Source organism: Salvelinus sp. IW2-2015, linkage group LG15, assembly GCF_002910315.2.
Source record: "Salvelinus sp. IW2-2015 linkage group LG15, ASM291031v2, whole genome shotgun sequence".
Lineage (NCBI taxonomy): Eukaryota > Metazoa > Chordata > Actinopteri > Salmoniformes > Salmonidae > Salvelinus > Salvelinus sp. IW2-2015.
The window spans coordinates 56,768,736-56,785,661 of record NC_036855.1 but is presented as its reverse complement, the minus strand read 5'-3'; the positions used below and the strand labels follow the sequence as shown (position 1 = coordinate 56,785,661).

General features: G+C 42.4%; 2 protein-coding genes across 6 annotated transcripts in view; both read right to left on the bottom strand.

Annotated features, from left to right (window-relative positions):
- The window catches only part of apba2b (amyloid beta (A4) precursor protein-binding, family A, member 2b), a 66,738-nt gene extending 58,245 nt beyond the window's left edge, over positions 1-8,493 (bottom strand). For 2 of the 3 annotated variants that reach the window (XM_024002601.3, XM_024002600.3), the window contains exon 1: positions 8,363-8,493. The gene's annotated coding sequence lies outside the window, so the exon portion shown is untranslated. The remainder of the gene's footprint in view (positions 1-8,362) is intronic. The other variant, XM_024002606.3, reaches the window with a different exon arrangement.
- A 6,714-nt stretch (positions 8,494-15,207) lies between these two features.
- On the bottom strand, positions 15,208-16,914 carry mcee (methylmalonyl CoA epimerase). Of its 3 annotated transcripts, none has more exons than XM_024002720.3 (3): positions 16,650-16,914; positions 16,021-16,370; positions 15,208-15,890 (listed from the first exon to the last, which is right to left on the bottom strand). In XM_024002720.3, exons 1-3 carry the CDS (start codon positions 16,912-16,914, stop codon positions 15,738-15,740), a joined length of 768 nt encoding a protein of 255 aa, XP_023858488.1. In that variant the 3' UTR covers positions 15,208-15,737. The 3 variants fall into 3 exon arrangements, with proteins under 3 accessions (XP_023858488.1, XP_023858489.1, XP_023858490.1); XM_024002721.3 differs by having other exon boundaries at positions 16,021-16,364; XM_024002722.3 differs by lacking the exon at positions 16,650-16,914 and adding an exon at positions 16,534-16,628.
- Between the last annotated feature and the right edge of the window lie 12 nt (positions 16,915-16,926).

The following is a 16,926-nucleotide window of genomic DNA, read 5'->3' as shown; positions in this document are numbered from 1 at the left end:
AAATAAGGTTTGCAAAATGTCAACAAACACCACACACTCACACACACCACACACACACACACACACACACACACACACACACACACACACACACACACACACACACACACACACACACACACACACACACACACACACACACACACACACACACACACACACACACACACACACACACACACACCACACACACTATGCCCACCTACATACAATGTAATAGCCTAGCATACTACATACTGTAGACCTACAAATTCCCAAGGACAAATAGAAGCAGACATGCTAACTACTATGAGAAACAAGAGTATCTAGATAACAGGGACTTTCAGACTAAATGTATGCGGAAGCTAAAGTTTTTCTCACACTTGTCACAAAGCTGCCGTCACTACTAATGATAAATGAGGCCTCTAGGCTACAGCCCCCCAGTTACTTTACAAAAGAAAGAATCGAACTGAGATGAAAGAGTAATATGAATTGTTGATCTGCATGCTTTTAGTTCCACGCTTTGCTCAATTTGAAGGTGTTTTGAAGGCACAGGAGAATTCTCCTTGCCTCCCTCTTGGGGTGTTAATAAGCTTTCCTTTAGTGCCACCCATGATTTATACAGGCGTGAATGGGGCTTTCTCTAGGGGTTTCAAGGTTTTTCTTTGTTGCCAATTTTTCTTTTTCCAAAAAGGTGGCTCCATTCAGCCTCTGAAAGTCTGTGTAATTGGGTTTAGTTCATTTAAATGCAAATGTCCTGGGATCTGGAAATGACATGCAGATATCACCTCATTGATTCTGAGAGACACCAGCTCGCCATTGACATAATGTCTACAGATTTGAATCAGGGCTCCTTAAAGGTCGGATAACTCAACAGAAGCATTCGTTCCGCCTACATGACACGGATATACCTGCCGATAAAACCAGCAAATAATATAATGTGCTAGGGTTGTGACGCGGTCAAAAATCATGCCAGTCTTCATCCATAACTGACGGTTATACGGTACTTGTGTCAGCCCTATAATGTAGTGTAGTTAACAACATGTTAAATGAGTGGTTCACTAAAAGGCATGTTATAGAAGGGTACAAACACATTTTTGGCGATTTCACTTGTTTTTGAGAAACGTACCCCAGCCGCAATAGACTTCCTCGTTGCTCCTTGTGCATTGTGGGAGCGTTGAAAAACAAGAACAAACGCAACAAAAACGTTATTTTAGAAACAGACACTTTATGGTGATGCAGGTCTTTAGACGTTGTACACATGAAATTGTGTCATTCAGAACTTTATCCGCATGTTATATATTATTTTTTAATTCTGTTGCAACTCAAGCAATAACTCTCCCGTCCACTCTAGCAGCAGGCTACACGGAGAATGACCCAGCTGGGTAGGGGAAACAGTTCAAGTCACACAAAGTGGAATATAGCCTCGAGGATAAGGTTCAGAAGGAAACAATGTCATGTGTACAACATCTAAAGACCTACATCGATATACTGACAGTGTGTCTTGTTTCTAAAAGGACGTACAGTATTTGGGTGTTTTTGTTCATGTTTTTTTTTTTTGCACACCCCCACACTGCACAATGAGCGATGAGGAAGTCTAACCCGGCGGCTAGGGTAAGTTTCTCAAAAAACAAGTGATAATTTCTACTGTATTACACAATTTCTACACCCTTCTCCTGTATAACACGCCATTTACATCAAAAATAGAAATGCACTTCAGAAATAATGAACTAACTCTAACTTTAAGATTATATCTAGTAAGGGTTTCAAATTCGTACAATACATAGCCTACGTACATAGACGCTCGTCTATAGTGTCACTCCACACAGTGTGTGACTCTATCGACAGCTGTATGGCATACCCTCGTTGCTCTAAAGTTTAAAAAGTGGCCCTTAAAACTAAAGTAAATGTCTCAGCATGCATTCAGCACACTCAGCAAAGCCTATATGACCCAATGCCCTCCTGGTATATGAAGACTGTCAGACATCCACATCTCTCATAGCTGAAAACCATTTCATCTGGGTCATCCACCAGGGCTAGAGGTCACTGACGAGACAGACCAAAACTCCTCCAGCAGCACACTCCGTTCATACTTCACACTCGGCCGGGCGGGTCGGGGAGAGTAGGTAGGTGTGATTGCGTTCAGTGTCACGCCAGCAACAGACGGAAGGGAAATAACTGTGGCAGGCAAGCAGTGTAAAGCGGTTATTGACAGAGGAGCAGGAGCATGAGGAGGAACATGCTCTCTACTAGAGACAGATATGAGTCACACACAATGTGGGAGTTATTCACAGGCGGGGGGCTGGCTCTCTCAGTTTTCCCTCTGCCAGGAAACTGCTCAGCGCACATCAAAAGGCTTCCCACCCTAGCTATGAAACCCTCAAAAAGGCCGAATATCAGAGTGCTCCTCATTTCTCATCCCTGCAGATAAACAGCACACTTTAAAGAAGGCGTCGGATTTTGAAGGATGATGGTTACAAATGATCAACGAGAAGGGTGTTGAATCAATATGCCACTAACCAAGCCAGCCTTGACTGCCTTGTGCCCTCTCTGTCCTCAACACAAAGTAAAAGATCTGGGGGGGAGACCTCTAGTCTCAGGTATCACGACTTGGTACTAAGTCATCCTTCCTGCTATGACTATGATTGAACAATCAAACCTCTATGTGGACCGAGAAATGATTTCCCCTTGAAGAGCCCCATCATTCATTAGACTAGACTGTGCTAACTGAACACCTGGTGGGTAAGGGAGGGTAAATGCGGCGTCTAAAAATACGTAACCGGCGTCCCTCCCATCCCTCCACAGCAGGTAGGTCAGGTGGCCCTGCTAATTACCTAATCTTCCTAGCAGGGCATAATGGGGGCTGCCATCATCACTCACTAACCACTAGAGCATTTAAAAAACACCTGATGACTTGCTGTTTTTAACTTCGCTTTTATATTAATGAACATCAGTGCCTCAAAAGACAAATATATAGCCACAAGCTTCAGTTTTTGAATGAACTATTCTGACTAAATGGAAATAATCCAACTTTGAGTTCTTTAAATGATGTTCCAAAGTTGTATTTCTCTGTTCACTTTTAGCATTACACTGAGATAGCAAAGGAAGATGAGCAGAGTATTCTGAAGCCATCACACAGCATAGTATGACTAACGGTGGGCTCGATGTTGACGGAGTTCCCCAGCAAAATGTAAAAAAACATGAAAGATTGTAATCACACAGCTTGTCCCTGTGATGCAACGACTTCTAGAAAACATGCAAATCCCCTTTCCAACATACACGTCCTGATGACATACTACAACATACTACAAGCAATTGAAAGCCCACACCAATCCCACGAAATTCAAGAACATTTTAAACTGTGGACAAGCAACAACACAAAGTGGCCATGTGATGGATTCCCCTAAACAGTTGAGCTATTCTGAAGGAAGGAAATACATTCGGCCATACAGGGATGTTTTCGAGTGTAAAAAGCTGTCCCAATGCCATGAGATCAAAGAGTAGCCTCTGATTATACTCTCCTCATCCCAAATTCACAGCCACATCTCTCATAACACAGTGATAGCACATGGCTGACAGCTCTCCTGCAGGGTTAACATCCTGTACTAAAGGAACATTACCACAGGTTTAAAACGTCAGCTCACATACACAATTCATACAGAGGTGTCTATTACTGGGGGGTGAGTCACTGGCTTACTGGTGCTCTTCCATGCTGTCCCAGGAGGGGTGCGTCACTTGAGTGGGTTGAGTCACTGACGTGATCTTCCTGTCCGGGTTGGCGCCCCCCTCTGGTTCGTGCTGTGGGGGAGAACTTCGTGGGCTATACTCAGCCTTGTCTCAGGGTAGTAAGTTGGTGGTTTGAAGATATCCCTCTAGTGGTGTGGGGACTGTGCTTTGGCAAAGTGGGTGGGTTTATATCCTGCCTGGTAGGCCCTGTCCGGGGGTATCGTCGGACGGGTCCACAGTGTCTCCCGACCCCTCCTGTCTCAGCCTTCAGTATTTATGCTGCAATAGTTGTGTCGGGGGCTAGGGTCAGTCTGTTATATCTGGAGTATTTGTCCTGTGTGAATTTAAGTATGCTCCCTCTAATTATCTCTCTCTCCCCTCCCGGAGGACCTGAGCCCTGGGACCATGCCTCATGACTACCTGGCCTGATGACTCCTTGCTGTCCCCAGTCCGCCGGGTCGTGCTGCAGCTCCCGTTTCAACTGTTCTGCCTGCGGATATGGAACAATGACCTGTTCACCGGAGGTGCTACCTTGTCCCGGACCTGCTGTTTTCCACTCTCTCTCTACAACACCTGTTTTCTCTAACTCTGAATGCTCGTCTATGAAAAGCCAACTGACATTTACTCCTGAGGTGCTGACCTGTTGCTCCCTCTACAACCACTGTGATTATTATTATTTGACCCTGCTGGTCATCTATGAACGTTTGAACATCTTGGCCATGTACTGTTATAATCTCCACCCGGCACAACCAGAAGAGGACTGGCCACCCCTCAGAGCCTGGTTCCTCTCTAGGTTTCTTCCTAGGTTCCTGCCTTTCTAGGGAGGTTTTCCTAGCCACCGTGCTTCTACATCTGCATTGCTTGCTGTTTGGGGTTTTAGGCTGGGTTTCTGTATAGCACTGTGACATCGGCTGATGTAAAAAGGGCTTCATAAATACATTTGATTGAGGTGTCTGTGTCAAATATAAAACATTTTTTTCTACTTTCTGAGCCAGGTTACAAATCACGAAAATGGTTCACCTGGATTGCTATCTAAAAATCTGATCACAAAGACTGTTTTAACCAAATTACTCCTGAACAGTAGTTTATTTATTTATTTTGAGATAGCATATGACATTTAAATTATCTGAAAACAGAAAAGCTACTGATAAAAGGTTTCCATTTGTACTGCTACAAAAATACACTAATGTTCCAGGCATGCAATAACTGGGGTGGTAATTGCCAGCTCTCAAACGAGTTCCTACATTAATCAACTCTCAAACTGATTTCCTTGGGAGCGCTGCAGGCTGAGAGACGTGTCTAGAAACACCACAAGAGGCAGTAGAGAGAGTTCTCCAACCTTCAACACATCTTATCTTGGACACAACCCGCCAGGGGGCAACTGACTGGCCTTGGACATCAGTAGCCTACATGACTGGCTTGCAAAGAAATGAAAGGACACATCATACATCATAAACAGATATGTGTGACAGTAGCTTTTGAGGTGAAAACGGTTCTGTTCAAACATAACATTTGAATTAGGCTACTATGAAGACATAGCTTGCTTCTGTCATTCACAGGACCACAGCCGGATCTAATTATCTTATCTTGATTAAGTGTACAGTATAATGCTGTAAATATGGTAATAGCCATTTATCTGAAAAAACAGAGATCAAGCCTAGCCTTAGTTGATTCGCTTGTCCCAGTCGTAATAATCATCACCCTCAGCCTGAGCAGTAGGGAAACCAGATCCCCATGTACAACCTCTCTCTTGGCTCTCTCTCATCCGCAAGAGTCCAATTTAGAATTCTCCTGCATGAATAGCATTCCAGCAGGCTGCTGCGACACAGTGTTTGTCCTTCAGCTCCTGTGGCACACATAAAACAGGAACGAGCAGAGGGGCACCCTCTCTGACGGCTGGGAGAGGGGAGAGGGTCAGGAGAAGGCGGGCCGCCAGGCGCCAGCCAGCCAGAACGTGGAGCTGGTCTCGGACACGGAGTGAGCCCACCTGCTGGGGACCGAGGTGCCTCCAGAGCCACACACCTTCCCCCGGCTCCCCAGGGGCCCTTTTAAAATCAGACACCTAATCTCGGACAGAATGGCCATTTACTAAGTAGAATTTCCAAATGTGAATATAACGTCACAATAAAGTGCAAGTATTATCACGCAAATGTTATTTGGTGATGAACTTGCTCATGATATGAGACTACCCACTGGGCACAGATGTCAATTCAATGTCTATTCCATGTTAGTTAAACGTAATTACATTGAAATGTGGAGACAATGTTGATTCAACCAGTGTGCGCACAGTGGGTATTATGTAAAACAACCCAAAAAACGTTGGTATTTATTCATCTTTAAAATCAGTCATCATGTTACTGTAATCTAATTTACAGTCATCCTGAAAGCAAGATACACAACATGACCAAAGGTATGTGGACACCTGCTCGTCGAACATCTCATTCCAAAATCATGGGACATTAGTATGGAGTTGGTCCCGTCTTTGCTGCTATAACAGCCTCCATTCTTCTGGGAAGGCTTTCCGCTAGATGTCAGAACATTGCTGAGGGGACTTGCTTCCATTCAACCACAAGAGCTTTAGTGTGGTTGAGCACGGATGTTGGGCGATTAGGCCTGGCTCGTAGTCGGCATTCCAATTCATCCCAAAGGTGTTCGATGGGATTGAGGTCAGGGCTCCGTGCAGGCCAGTCAAGTTCTTCCACACTGATCTCGACAAACCATTTTTGTATGGACCTCGCTTTGTGCATGGGGGCATTGTCATGCTGAAACAGGAAAGGGCCTTCCCCAAACTGTTGCCACAAATTTGGAAGCACAGAATCGTCTAGAATGTCATTGTATGTTGTAGCGTTAAGATTTCCCCGCACTGGAACTAAGAGGCCTAGCCCGAACCATGAAAAACAGCCCCAGACCATTATTCCTTCTCCACCAAACTTTACAGATGGCACTATGCATTGGGGCAGGTAGCGTTCTCCTGGCATCCGCCAAACCCAGATTTGTCCGTCGGACTGCCAGATGGTAAAGCGTAATTCATCACTCCAGAGAATGCGTTTCCACTGCTCCAGAGTCCAATAGCGGCGAGCTTTACACCATTCCAGCCGACGCTTGGCATTGGACATGTTGATCTTAGGCTTGTGTGCAGCTGCTCGGCCACGGAAACCCATTTCATGAAGCTCCCGACGAACAGTTATTGTGCGGACGTTGCTTCCAGAGGCAGTTTGGAACTCGGTAATAAGTGTTGCAACCGAGGACAGAAGATTTTTACACGCTAGGCGCTTCAGCACTCTGCAGTTCCGTTCTGTGAGCTTGTGTGGCCTACCACTTCGACTGAGCCATTGTTGCTCCTAGACGTTTCCACTTCACAATAACAACACTTACAGTTGACCGGGGCAGCTCTAGCAGGTCAGAAATTTGACGAACTGACTTGTTGGAAAGGTGGCATCCTATGACAGTGCCACGTTGAAAGTCACTGAGCTTTTCAGTAAGGCCATTCTACTGCCAATGTTTGTCTATGGAGATTGTATGGCTGTGTGCTCAATTTTATGCACCTGTCAGCAACAGGTGTGGCTGAAATAGACGAATCCAGTCATTTGAAGGGGTGTCCACATATTTTTGTATATATAGTGTACTGTATATGAATAAAAACATCAAGGCCTTCATTAAAATTTGTATTGAGCTAAGACTGACATCAAACCCCTAAGGCAAAAAATCCAAACATGCTGTCATCAAGCTGTCATCTGTGTGTCATCTCACAATTCAACAGTCTTGAAGCAGTTATAATTCCTACCAAGCCTGACTAAAGGACAATCTAAATGTAATCAGAACATGGTTTGGTCTAATTTAAAGGCACATTTCAGATTTAGTTGGGCTTGCTTTTATGTAGGCTTTCAAATACATTTCTATCAAAATGCAGCAGCATCAGACAGACCGGACACGAGTTGACTCCACTGAGCTTACCAACCCTGACATGTCTCCTTGAGTTTCTATAGAACAACACACCAAAAATAATTACAGTGAGTGTGCTGTCTGCTCTGTCCTCTTGTATGGCTAGCTCTGGAACTGAGTGGTACACAACAGACAAAGGAAAACAACCCCAAGAGCATCAAAAGTAGACAGTTTTCATTAGCAGTCCATTTTTTGTTCATGATTATGGAGCTGGTGTGTGTGAGTGAGATACAGAGTGTGTGTGAGAGAGAGGGCATTGATCACCTTACAATTACACAAGTCAACAAAATATTATTTTTTTCAATATTTATCAATGGCTAGGGTACTTTATTGCACAGCCTGCTACAATTATGACATCTGAGGTAGATGTGGCCACAGAATGTTTTTCCCAATATAACACCATAATTTTCAGATACAATTTTGACAATACATTTGTTCAGAATAGATTTATATTCCCAGCATTTAAGCAAATGAGAATGCAGCGTGTATTGGATAGACACATTTACCCGCATTAAAAGTGTGTCGAACAGGCGGTTAAAAATCCATATTGGTGAATGAGCTAGTTGCAGATGATGAGCCTATGCCATGGTTGCTGTCTGCGGTCTTCCAAAGATGCTCTAGGAATAATGGACCAAAAAGCACCTTTCTTTTCGACACACCGGTAATGATAAATCAAACATTTCTTTGTAGATAAATGAAGGGCACACTATCTTACCTGCTGAATTCAACGTATGTTCTTCGGTCGCTCAAGTCACCTCCCTTTCAGAATTGTGAAAGCTGATGATGCTTCCAAGACACTTGCACGGGATCAGATTACATCGAGAGAAAGCGAACCAGCCCCGGAATCTGAAAAGTATAAGTACCAGTTGAAGCGGCCCCGGAACGTGTATAAAGACCCCACTGCAGTTCTCCCCATTGGGTTTCCCACAGAGTTTGTAAAACACTTGTGTTTCTCGGGTCGTTACCATGGAGTGGCGGCAACCAGAGGCGATAGACTCGAACCCCACCCAGCTACCGAGACTGAAAATATAATGGAGAGAAAAAAAATTGGCTTACAAAAGAGTGCAGTGCGACCCGTGATACAAAACATCATAATTGGCCATCCTATTTATTTTTTGTTGGTCACAATTAATAGGCTAAAGCAAATCTATAGCCAATCTATAGCCTAACATAAATCATGCATGGATGAGAGAAAGAAAACCTCTGAATCATATTTTCTGCACTAACTGTAATTTTTATTCAGACATTTGGAACAACACAAATAAATAATCATAACATTTAAAACTATACAAATATAAACACAAAAATAAGACTCATAAATATTTTTTTTAAAGTAACAAAGACAAATAGAAACAAATGTGTTGATTTGGCACTCAAGCATCAATACATTACCTATCCCCCAACACTGTCAACCAAGAGTCAAGACTAAACCAATTCACATTGGTGGTGTGCAGACTGGTTTAATATTATTCTTAACAATTTCGCACAAACCAGAAAAAAATGCAACAATATGTCTGTGAAACTATATTGTAACGACCCTGGTTTCGCGGAAATCGACTATGCCGCTCGAGCATGCTTTTGCGGCACAGTCGATAGCGCGCTGGACTTCGGGCTAGATGGTCGAGGGTTCGAGACCTGCTCCCTGCTGTTTCATTACAATATATTCACAGTATTATGAATGAATTGTGGTTAATTTGGTAGCATTTCGTAGTGTGACTGATTTTTATCATTGCATTAGTACTGTACAAAGTTAGGGGTGAGCTATTTGATAGATTCCCCCGCTCCCCCTACCTCGGGCTTCCAGTGTGGAGACCTGAGGTCAACCTACCCCCGCCCCATCTCGTACTTCTGAGTGGGAGACCTTCCCAGGCAATAGCCCACCTACAAACTAGAATCAGGGCGCCCGCCCCGACAAGGTTAATTGACCCAGTCCCACACGGTGATATGATATCCTTGACGTGATGTGCAAATGAGCGATAGAAAACCAATCGCGCAAATGTCACCATGGGTATAGGCTGCCCATGTCACCTATACCTAAATCTGCCACTGCTTTTATGGTAGTGACAAAAATAACTACAATGTTATTATTGTATAATTGGATGAGGTTAAATATTTGTTTTTACCTAAAATTACCAGTCACATAACAGGGTGACATTTCTGTTTAAAAAAATAACGAATTTAAAGAAATGTCATTGAGTGGGGAGGGAATGTATGTATAAGCCAGTAATTCTTCCTAACGCATCAGTGTGCAGCTCATTGAGTGATCATATTTAACAAAACGACGTTACATAACAGAAATAGGACGAGATTGGAAACCATCGTACTTCATATCACGCAATAAAATCAATTCATCTTTGCCTCCAGTGGCAAGTTATGAAATAATTACAGTGCCTTCAGAAAGTATTCACACCCCTTGCCTTTTCCACATTATTTGTTGTTTTACAGCCGGAATGTAAAACGGATTAAATTGAGATTGAGTGTCACTGGCCTACACACAATACCACATAATGTCAAAGTGGAATTATGTTTCTAGACATTTTTACAAATTAATTAAAAATGAAAAGCTGAGATGTCTTCAGTCAATAAGTATTCAACCCCTTTGTTATGGCATGCCTAAATAGGTTCAGGAGTAAAACTTTGCTTAACAAGTCACATAAAAAGTTGCATGGACTTAGTATTTAACATGATTTTTTTATGACTACCTCATCTCTGTACACCACCCATACTATTATCTGTAAGGTCCCTCAGTCTAGCATTGAATTTCAAAAATTGATTCAACCACAAAGACCAGGGAGATTTTCCAATGCTTCGCAAAGAAGGGCACCTATTGGCAGATGAGGATGGTGAAGTGATTGATTACACATTGGATGGCGTATCAATGCACCCAGTCACTACAAAGATACAGGAGTCCTTCCTAACTCAGTTGCCTGAGAGGGATTTCACCATGAGGCCAATGGTGACTTTAAAACAGTTACAAACTTATATGTCTGTGATAGGAGAAAACTGAGGATGAACCACAACATTGTAGTTACTCCACAAAATTAACCTAATTGACAGATAGAAAAGAATGAACGCTTTGTCTTGAATACACAGCGTTATGTTTGGGGAAAATCTAACACAACTGAGTACGACTCCTAATATTTTCAAGCATGGTGGTGGCATCGACAAGGACTAGAGTTTATTTTAAATAAAAACAAATGGAATATTGCTAAGCACAGGCAAAATCCTAGAGGGAAACCTGATTCAGTCTGCTTTCCAACAGACACTGGGTGACAAATTCACCATTCAACAGGACAACAACGTAAAACACAAGACCAAATATACATTGGAGTTGCTTACCAAGACAACATTGAATGTTCCCGAGTGGCCTAGTTACAGTTGACTTAAAATCGTCTTGAAAATCTATGGCAAGACATGAAAACATCTTGACACAGCTTGAATAATTTTTTAAAGAATAATGTGCAAATATTGTACAATCCAGGTGAGCAAAGCTCTTGGAGACTTACCCAGAAGGACTCACAGCTGTTATCACTGTCAGAGGGTTGAATAATTATGTAACCAAGATACACCACCAGTCAAAAGTTTTAGAACACCTACTTATTCAAGGGTTTTTCTTTATACTATTTTCTACATTGTAGAATAATAGTAAAGACATCAAAACTATGAAATAACACATGGAATCATGTAGTAAGAAAAAAAAGTGTTAAATCAAAATATATTTTATATTTCAGATTCTTCAAATAGCCACCCTTTGCCTTGATGACTGCTTTGCACACTCTTGGCATTCACAACCAGCTTCATGAGGTAGTCACCTGGAATGCATTTCAATTAACAGGTGTGCATACTTGAAAGTTAATTTGTGGAATTTCTTTCCTTTTTACTGCATTTGAGTCAGTTGTGTTGTGACAGGGTAGGGGGGTATACAGAAATTAGCCTTATTTAGTAAAAGACCAAGTCTATATTATTGAATGTTATGTTATATTATGGCAAGAACAGCTCAAATAAGCAAAGAGAAATGACAGTCCATCATTACTTTAAGACATGAAGGTCAGTCAACACAGAACATTTCAAGAACTTTGAAAGTTTCTTCAAGTACAGTTGCAAAAACCATCAAGCGCTATGATGAAGCTGGCTCTCATGAGGACCGCCACAGGAATGAAAGACCCAGAGTTACCTCTGCTGCAGAAGATAAGTTGATCTAGGCACCAGACTGGTGACAAATTATTGGCAAAGCTACTGAATGTGCGTATTTCACATCAAATTAAACTATTACATGTTTATCACCGCAGAAAGTCAGCGACATAAACACATTGCCTGAAATGTAGTTCCAAAACAAGAGCCTGACTAATGTCATTAGGAATATATGCTGAAGGCTATGCATTTATATTCATGCAGAAACTGTGAGGAAGTTCCTTTTGCATTTCTTCACTCCAATTCCTAACAGCCTGGAGAACTACGGCACTGAGGAAATAAGAAAAGCCTGCTGCAACACTAAAGATAAGACTGGACAGGGTTCTTAAAATGTCCATGCAATTAAGCTTAAATGGTTTTAGTACACTGAAACAACCTTTTTAAACTCAATATACTTATCAGTTCATACATTTTTATATTAAGACATTTGTCCTGTTGCATAGCAAGTTCAAATTAAATTTCCAGAAGTTGTAAATCAAAAGGCCATTTTGCTTTTCTTCACAATGAGAGAGAGCATTCCTCTGAGAGCCAGCTGAAAGGTGCATGATTATTGAATTCGCTCTGAGTAAATATTTCCCCAGCAACTCTAGCATCTCAGTTTAAATCAGTGTGAAAATAAGAGTTATTTCACATAAAAACATTTATCTATGTACACGTGAAAATGAATTAATACATGTGAATTTACTCACCATAAGTGCTTAGAGTCAATAATATAATTTATTCACAGCAGAGGCAAATAGACACTTACTTTTAAGGCAGATAAAGATTATTATAAAACATTTTTTTTAAAGGAAAGCAAACCAATACACTACTGGTCAAAAGTTTCAGAACACCTATACTGAAGATATCAAAACTTTGAACTAACACATATGGAATCATGTAGTAACTAAAAAAGTGTTAAACAAATCAAAATATATTTTATGCACTCAAATGCATTTCAATTAACAGGTGTGCCTTCATAAAAGTTCATTTGTGGAATTTATTTCCTTCTTAATGCGTTTGAGCCAGTCAGTTGTGTTGTGACAAGGTAGGGGGGTATACAGAAGATAGCCTTATTTGGTAAATGACCAAGTCCATATTATGGCAAGAACAGCTCAAATAAGCAAAGAGAAACGTCAAGACATGAAGGTCAGTCAATACAGAACATTTCAAGAACTTTGAAAGTTTGTTCCAAGTGCAGTCGCAAAAACCATCAAGCGATATAATGAAACTGGCTCTCATGAGGACCGCCACAGGAATGGAAGACCCAGAGTTACCTCTGCTGCAGAGGATAAGTTCATTAAAGTTACCAGCCTCAGAAATTGCAGCTCAAAGAAATGCTTCACAGAGTTCAAGTAACAGACACATCTCAACATCAACTGTTCAGAGGAGACTGTGTGAATCAGGCCTTCATGGTCAAATTGTTGCAAAGAAACCACTACTAAAGGACACCAAGAAGAAGAGACTTGCTTGGGCCAAAAAACCTGAGCAATGGACATTAGACCGGTGGAAATTTGTCCTTTGGTCTCGAGTCCAAATTGGAGATTTTTGGTTCCAACCGCCATGTCTTTGTGAGATGCGGTGTGGGTGAACGGATGATCTCCGCATGTGTATTTCCCACAGTAAAGCATGGAGGAGGAGGTGTTATAGTGTGGGGGTGCTTTGCTGGTGACACTATGATTTATTTAGAATTAACCAGCATGGCTAACATAGCATTCTGCAACAATACAACATCACATCTGGTTTGGGCTTAGTGAGACTATCATTTGTTTTTCCAACAGGACAATGTCTCAACACACCTCCAGGATGTATAAGGGATATTTTAACAAGAAGGAGAGTGATGGAGTGTTGCATCAGATGACCTGGCCTCCACAATCCCCCTACCTCAACCAAATTGAGATGGTTTGGGATGAGTCGGACAACAGAGTGAAGGAAAAGCAGCCAACAAGTGCTCAGCATATGTAGTAACTCCTTCAAGACTGTTGGAAAAGCATTCCAGGTGAAGCTGGTTGAGAGAATGCCAAGAGTGTGCAAAGCTGTCATCAAGGCAAAGAGTGGCTATTTTGATATATACACTGCTCAAAAAAATAAAGGAAACACTAAAATAACACATCCTAGATCTGAATGAATGAAATATTCTTATTAAATACTTTTTTCTTTACATAGTTGAATGTGCTGACAACAAAATCACACAAAAATTATCAATGGAAATCAAATTTATCAACCATGAGGTCTGGATTTGGAGTCACACTCAAAATTAAAGTGGAAAACCACACTACAGGCTGATCCAACTTTGATGTAATGTCCTTAAAACATGTCAAAATGAGGCTCAGTAGTGTGTGTGGCCTCCACGTGCCTGTATGACCTCCCTACACGCCTGGGCATGCTCCTGATGAGGTGGCGGATGGTCTCCTGAGGGATCTCCTCCCAGACCTGGACTAAGCATCCGCCAACTCCTGGACAGTCTGTGGTGCAACGTGGCGTTGGTGGATGGTGTCCCAGATGTGCTCAATTGGATTCAGGTCTGGGGAACGGGCGGGCCAGTCCATAGCATCAATGCCTTCCTCTTGCAGGAACTGCTGACACACTCCAGCCATATGAGGTCTAGCATTGTCTTGCATTAGGAGGAACCCAGGGCAACCGCACCAGCATATGGTCTCACAAGGGGTCTGAGGATCTCATCTCGGTACCTAATGGCAGTCAGGCTACCTCTGGCGAGCACATGGAGGGCTGTGCGGCCCCCCAAAGAAATGCACCCCACACCATGACTGACCCACCGCCAAACCAGTCATTGCTGGAGGATGTTGCAGGCAGCAGAACGTTCTCCACGGCGTCTCCAGACTCTGTCACGTCTTCACATGTGCTCAGTGTGAACCTGCTTTCATCTGGAAGAGCACAGGGCGCCAGTGGGCATTTGCCAATCTTGGTGTTCTCTGGCAAATGCCAAACGTCCTGCACGTGTTTGGGCTGTAAGCACAACCCCCATCTGTGGACGTCGGGCCCTCATACCACCCTCATGGAGTCTGTTTCTGACCGTTTGAGCAGACACATGCACATTGTGGCCTGCTGGAGGTCATTTTGCAGGGCTTTGGCAGTGCTCCTCCTTGCACAAAGGCGGAGGTAGCGGTCCTGCTGCTGGGTTGTTGCCCTCCTACGGTCCTCACATCTCTGATGTACTGGCCTGTCTCCTGGTAGCGCCTCCATGCTCTGGACACTACGCTGACAGACACAGCAAAACCTTCTTGCCACAGCTTTCATTGATGTGCCATCTTGGATGAGCTGCACTACCTGAGCCACTTGTGTGGGTTGTAGACTCCGTCTCATGCTACCACTAGAGTGAAAGCACCGCCACATTCAAAAGTGACCAAAACATCAGCCAGGAAGCATAGGAACTGAGAAGTGGTCACCACCTGCAGAACCACTCCTTTATTGGGGGTGTCTTGCTAATTGCTATAATTTCCACCTGTTGTCTATTCCATTTGCACAACAGCATGTGAAATTTATTGTATATCAAGTTGTTGCTTCCTAAGTGGACAGTTTGATTTCACAGAAGTGTGATTGACTTGGAGTTACATTGTGTTGTTTAAGTGTTCCCTTTATTTTTTTGAGCGGTGTATTTTGATTTGTTTAACACTTTTTTTGTTACTACATGATTCCATGTGTTATTTCATAGTTTTGATGTCTTCACTATTATTCTACAATGTAAAAAAATAAAAAAATAAAAACCCTTCAATGAGTAGGTGTTCTAACACTTTTGACCAGTAGTGTATATATTATATTTCATAGATCAAAGCCGTGCTATTATATATGTAAAAAAATCTACCTTTGATATCATTATTACTGGTGGAAAAAGCGCAATAATAAATCAATTTTCAAACCGGCTAATTGTGACCTACAGAGTTTATGAGACCTGTGGGTATTCAAGCTTGCTCCAGTTCCACAAGTACTCCATCACAGTCTTTTGGGTGGAGGAACATGACAGGTTTCCCATGAGCGCCTATCCGTGGTTCAGCTGACAGGGTTCTTATGTTCCTAGCCTTCAGATCCACTATCGCTGCATTGATATCATCAACCTGAAATCACAAAAATAACATACAATATGATTACATTAGAGAACAGATGAGGGGACAAGGATAGAGTGAGTGAATACAGCCCATTCATGTGGGCTGAACAGCATATGCAGCATTGATAAGACTGACTCACCTCAATGCAGATATGGTGCATCCCACCAGATTTGTTCTTCTGTAGGAAGCCTGCAATGGGGCTCTTCTCCCCGAGTGGGTGCAGCAGTTCCAGCTTTGTGTTACCCAGCTCCACAAAGACAGTGTAGACTCCATGCTCAGGAAGGGGAACTTTATCGCTGACCTGAGCCCCCAGCACATCTCTGTAAAGAGCAGTGGCTTTCTCCATGTCTGGTACAGCTATAGCGATGTGATTTAGCCTTCCCAGTTTCCATACAGATCCTGGAATACCTTGGCAGAGTGGTGTTGAGGTTGAAATTGTCCTCAGCATTGGAGAACAAGTGTGACGAACACACTTTGAGAGACCTGTAACTAAATAAATAAAGTATTTAGTTCAGCCATACTATACCATACAGTTTTTTGATGAGTACGAATCGAATTTGATTGAATATGCTACCTGGATAAGTCAAGTAGCTAGCAACAGGAAACACTTGCTAAAAGTAATTCTGCACTAACAACGGTGGATTTAGCTTACTTTGTTGTGTAGTCTGAGATACAAGTCTAAAGAGACTGTTTATTACATGTGAAACAATATTTATCAGCTGACGTTAGCAAGCTGGCTAACAACAACAGATAGCTATCTATACGTACGTGCAACCTTCAACACCGACGCCGCCATATTTTCGAAGATTCGTGCAACGTAGGATAGCGAATTGCTTTGAATGTCAAGACAATGGGATAGAGTACACGTATATTGCTTTTCAATTAAAACCCGTACATTGCACTTGTAAATAAAGTTATTTGGGATATTAATGTTGTCTATCCAGCTAGCTAAATCTGAACCTGACCTGCTATCCGGATCTTTATAGCACACCAGAGATTGTTTCCGGGGGAAGAATATTTTCTTGTTACACATATGTTACCATGT

Bases quoted from the DNA above. Each gene is read 5' to 3' on its own strand.
- mcee (XM_024002720.3), bottom strand. From the start codon at position 16,914: ATGTGTAACAAGAAAATATTCTTCCCCCGGAAACAATCTCTGGTGTGC. The intron at 16,371-16,649 runs GTACGTATAGAT...TTATTTATTTAG, and splicing joins GTCGGTGTTGAAGGTTGCAC to TTACAGGTCTCTCAAAGTGT. The intron at 15,891-16,020 runs GTGAGTCAGTCT...TTGTGATTTCAG, and splicing joins TGCACCATATCTGCATTGAG to GTTGATGATATCAATGCAGC.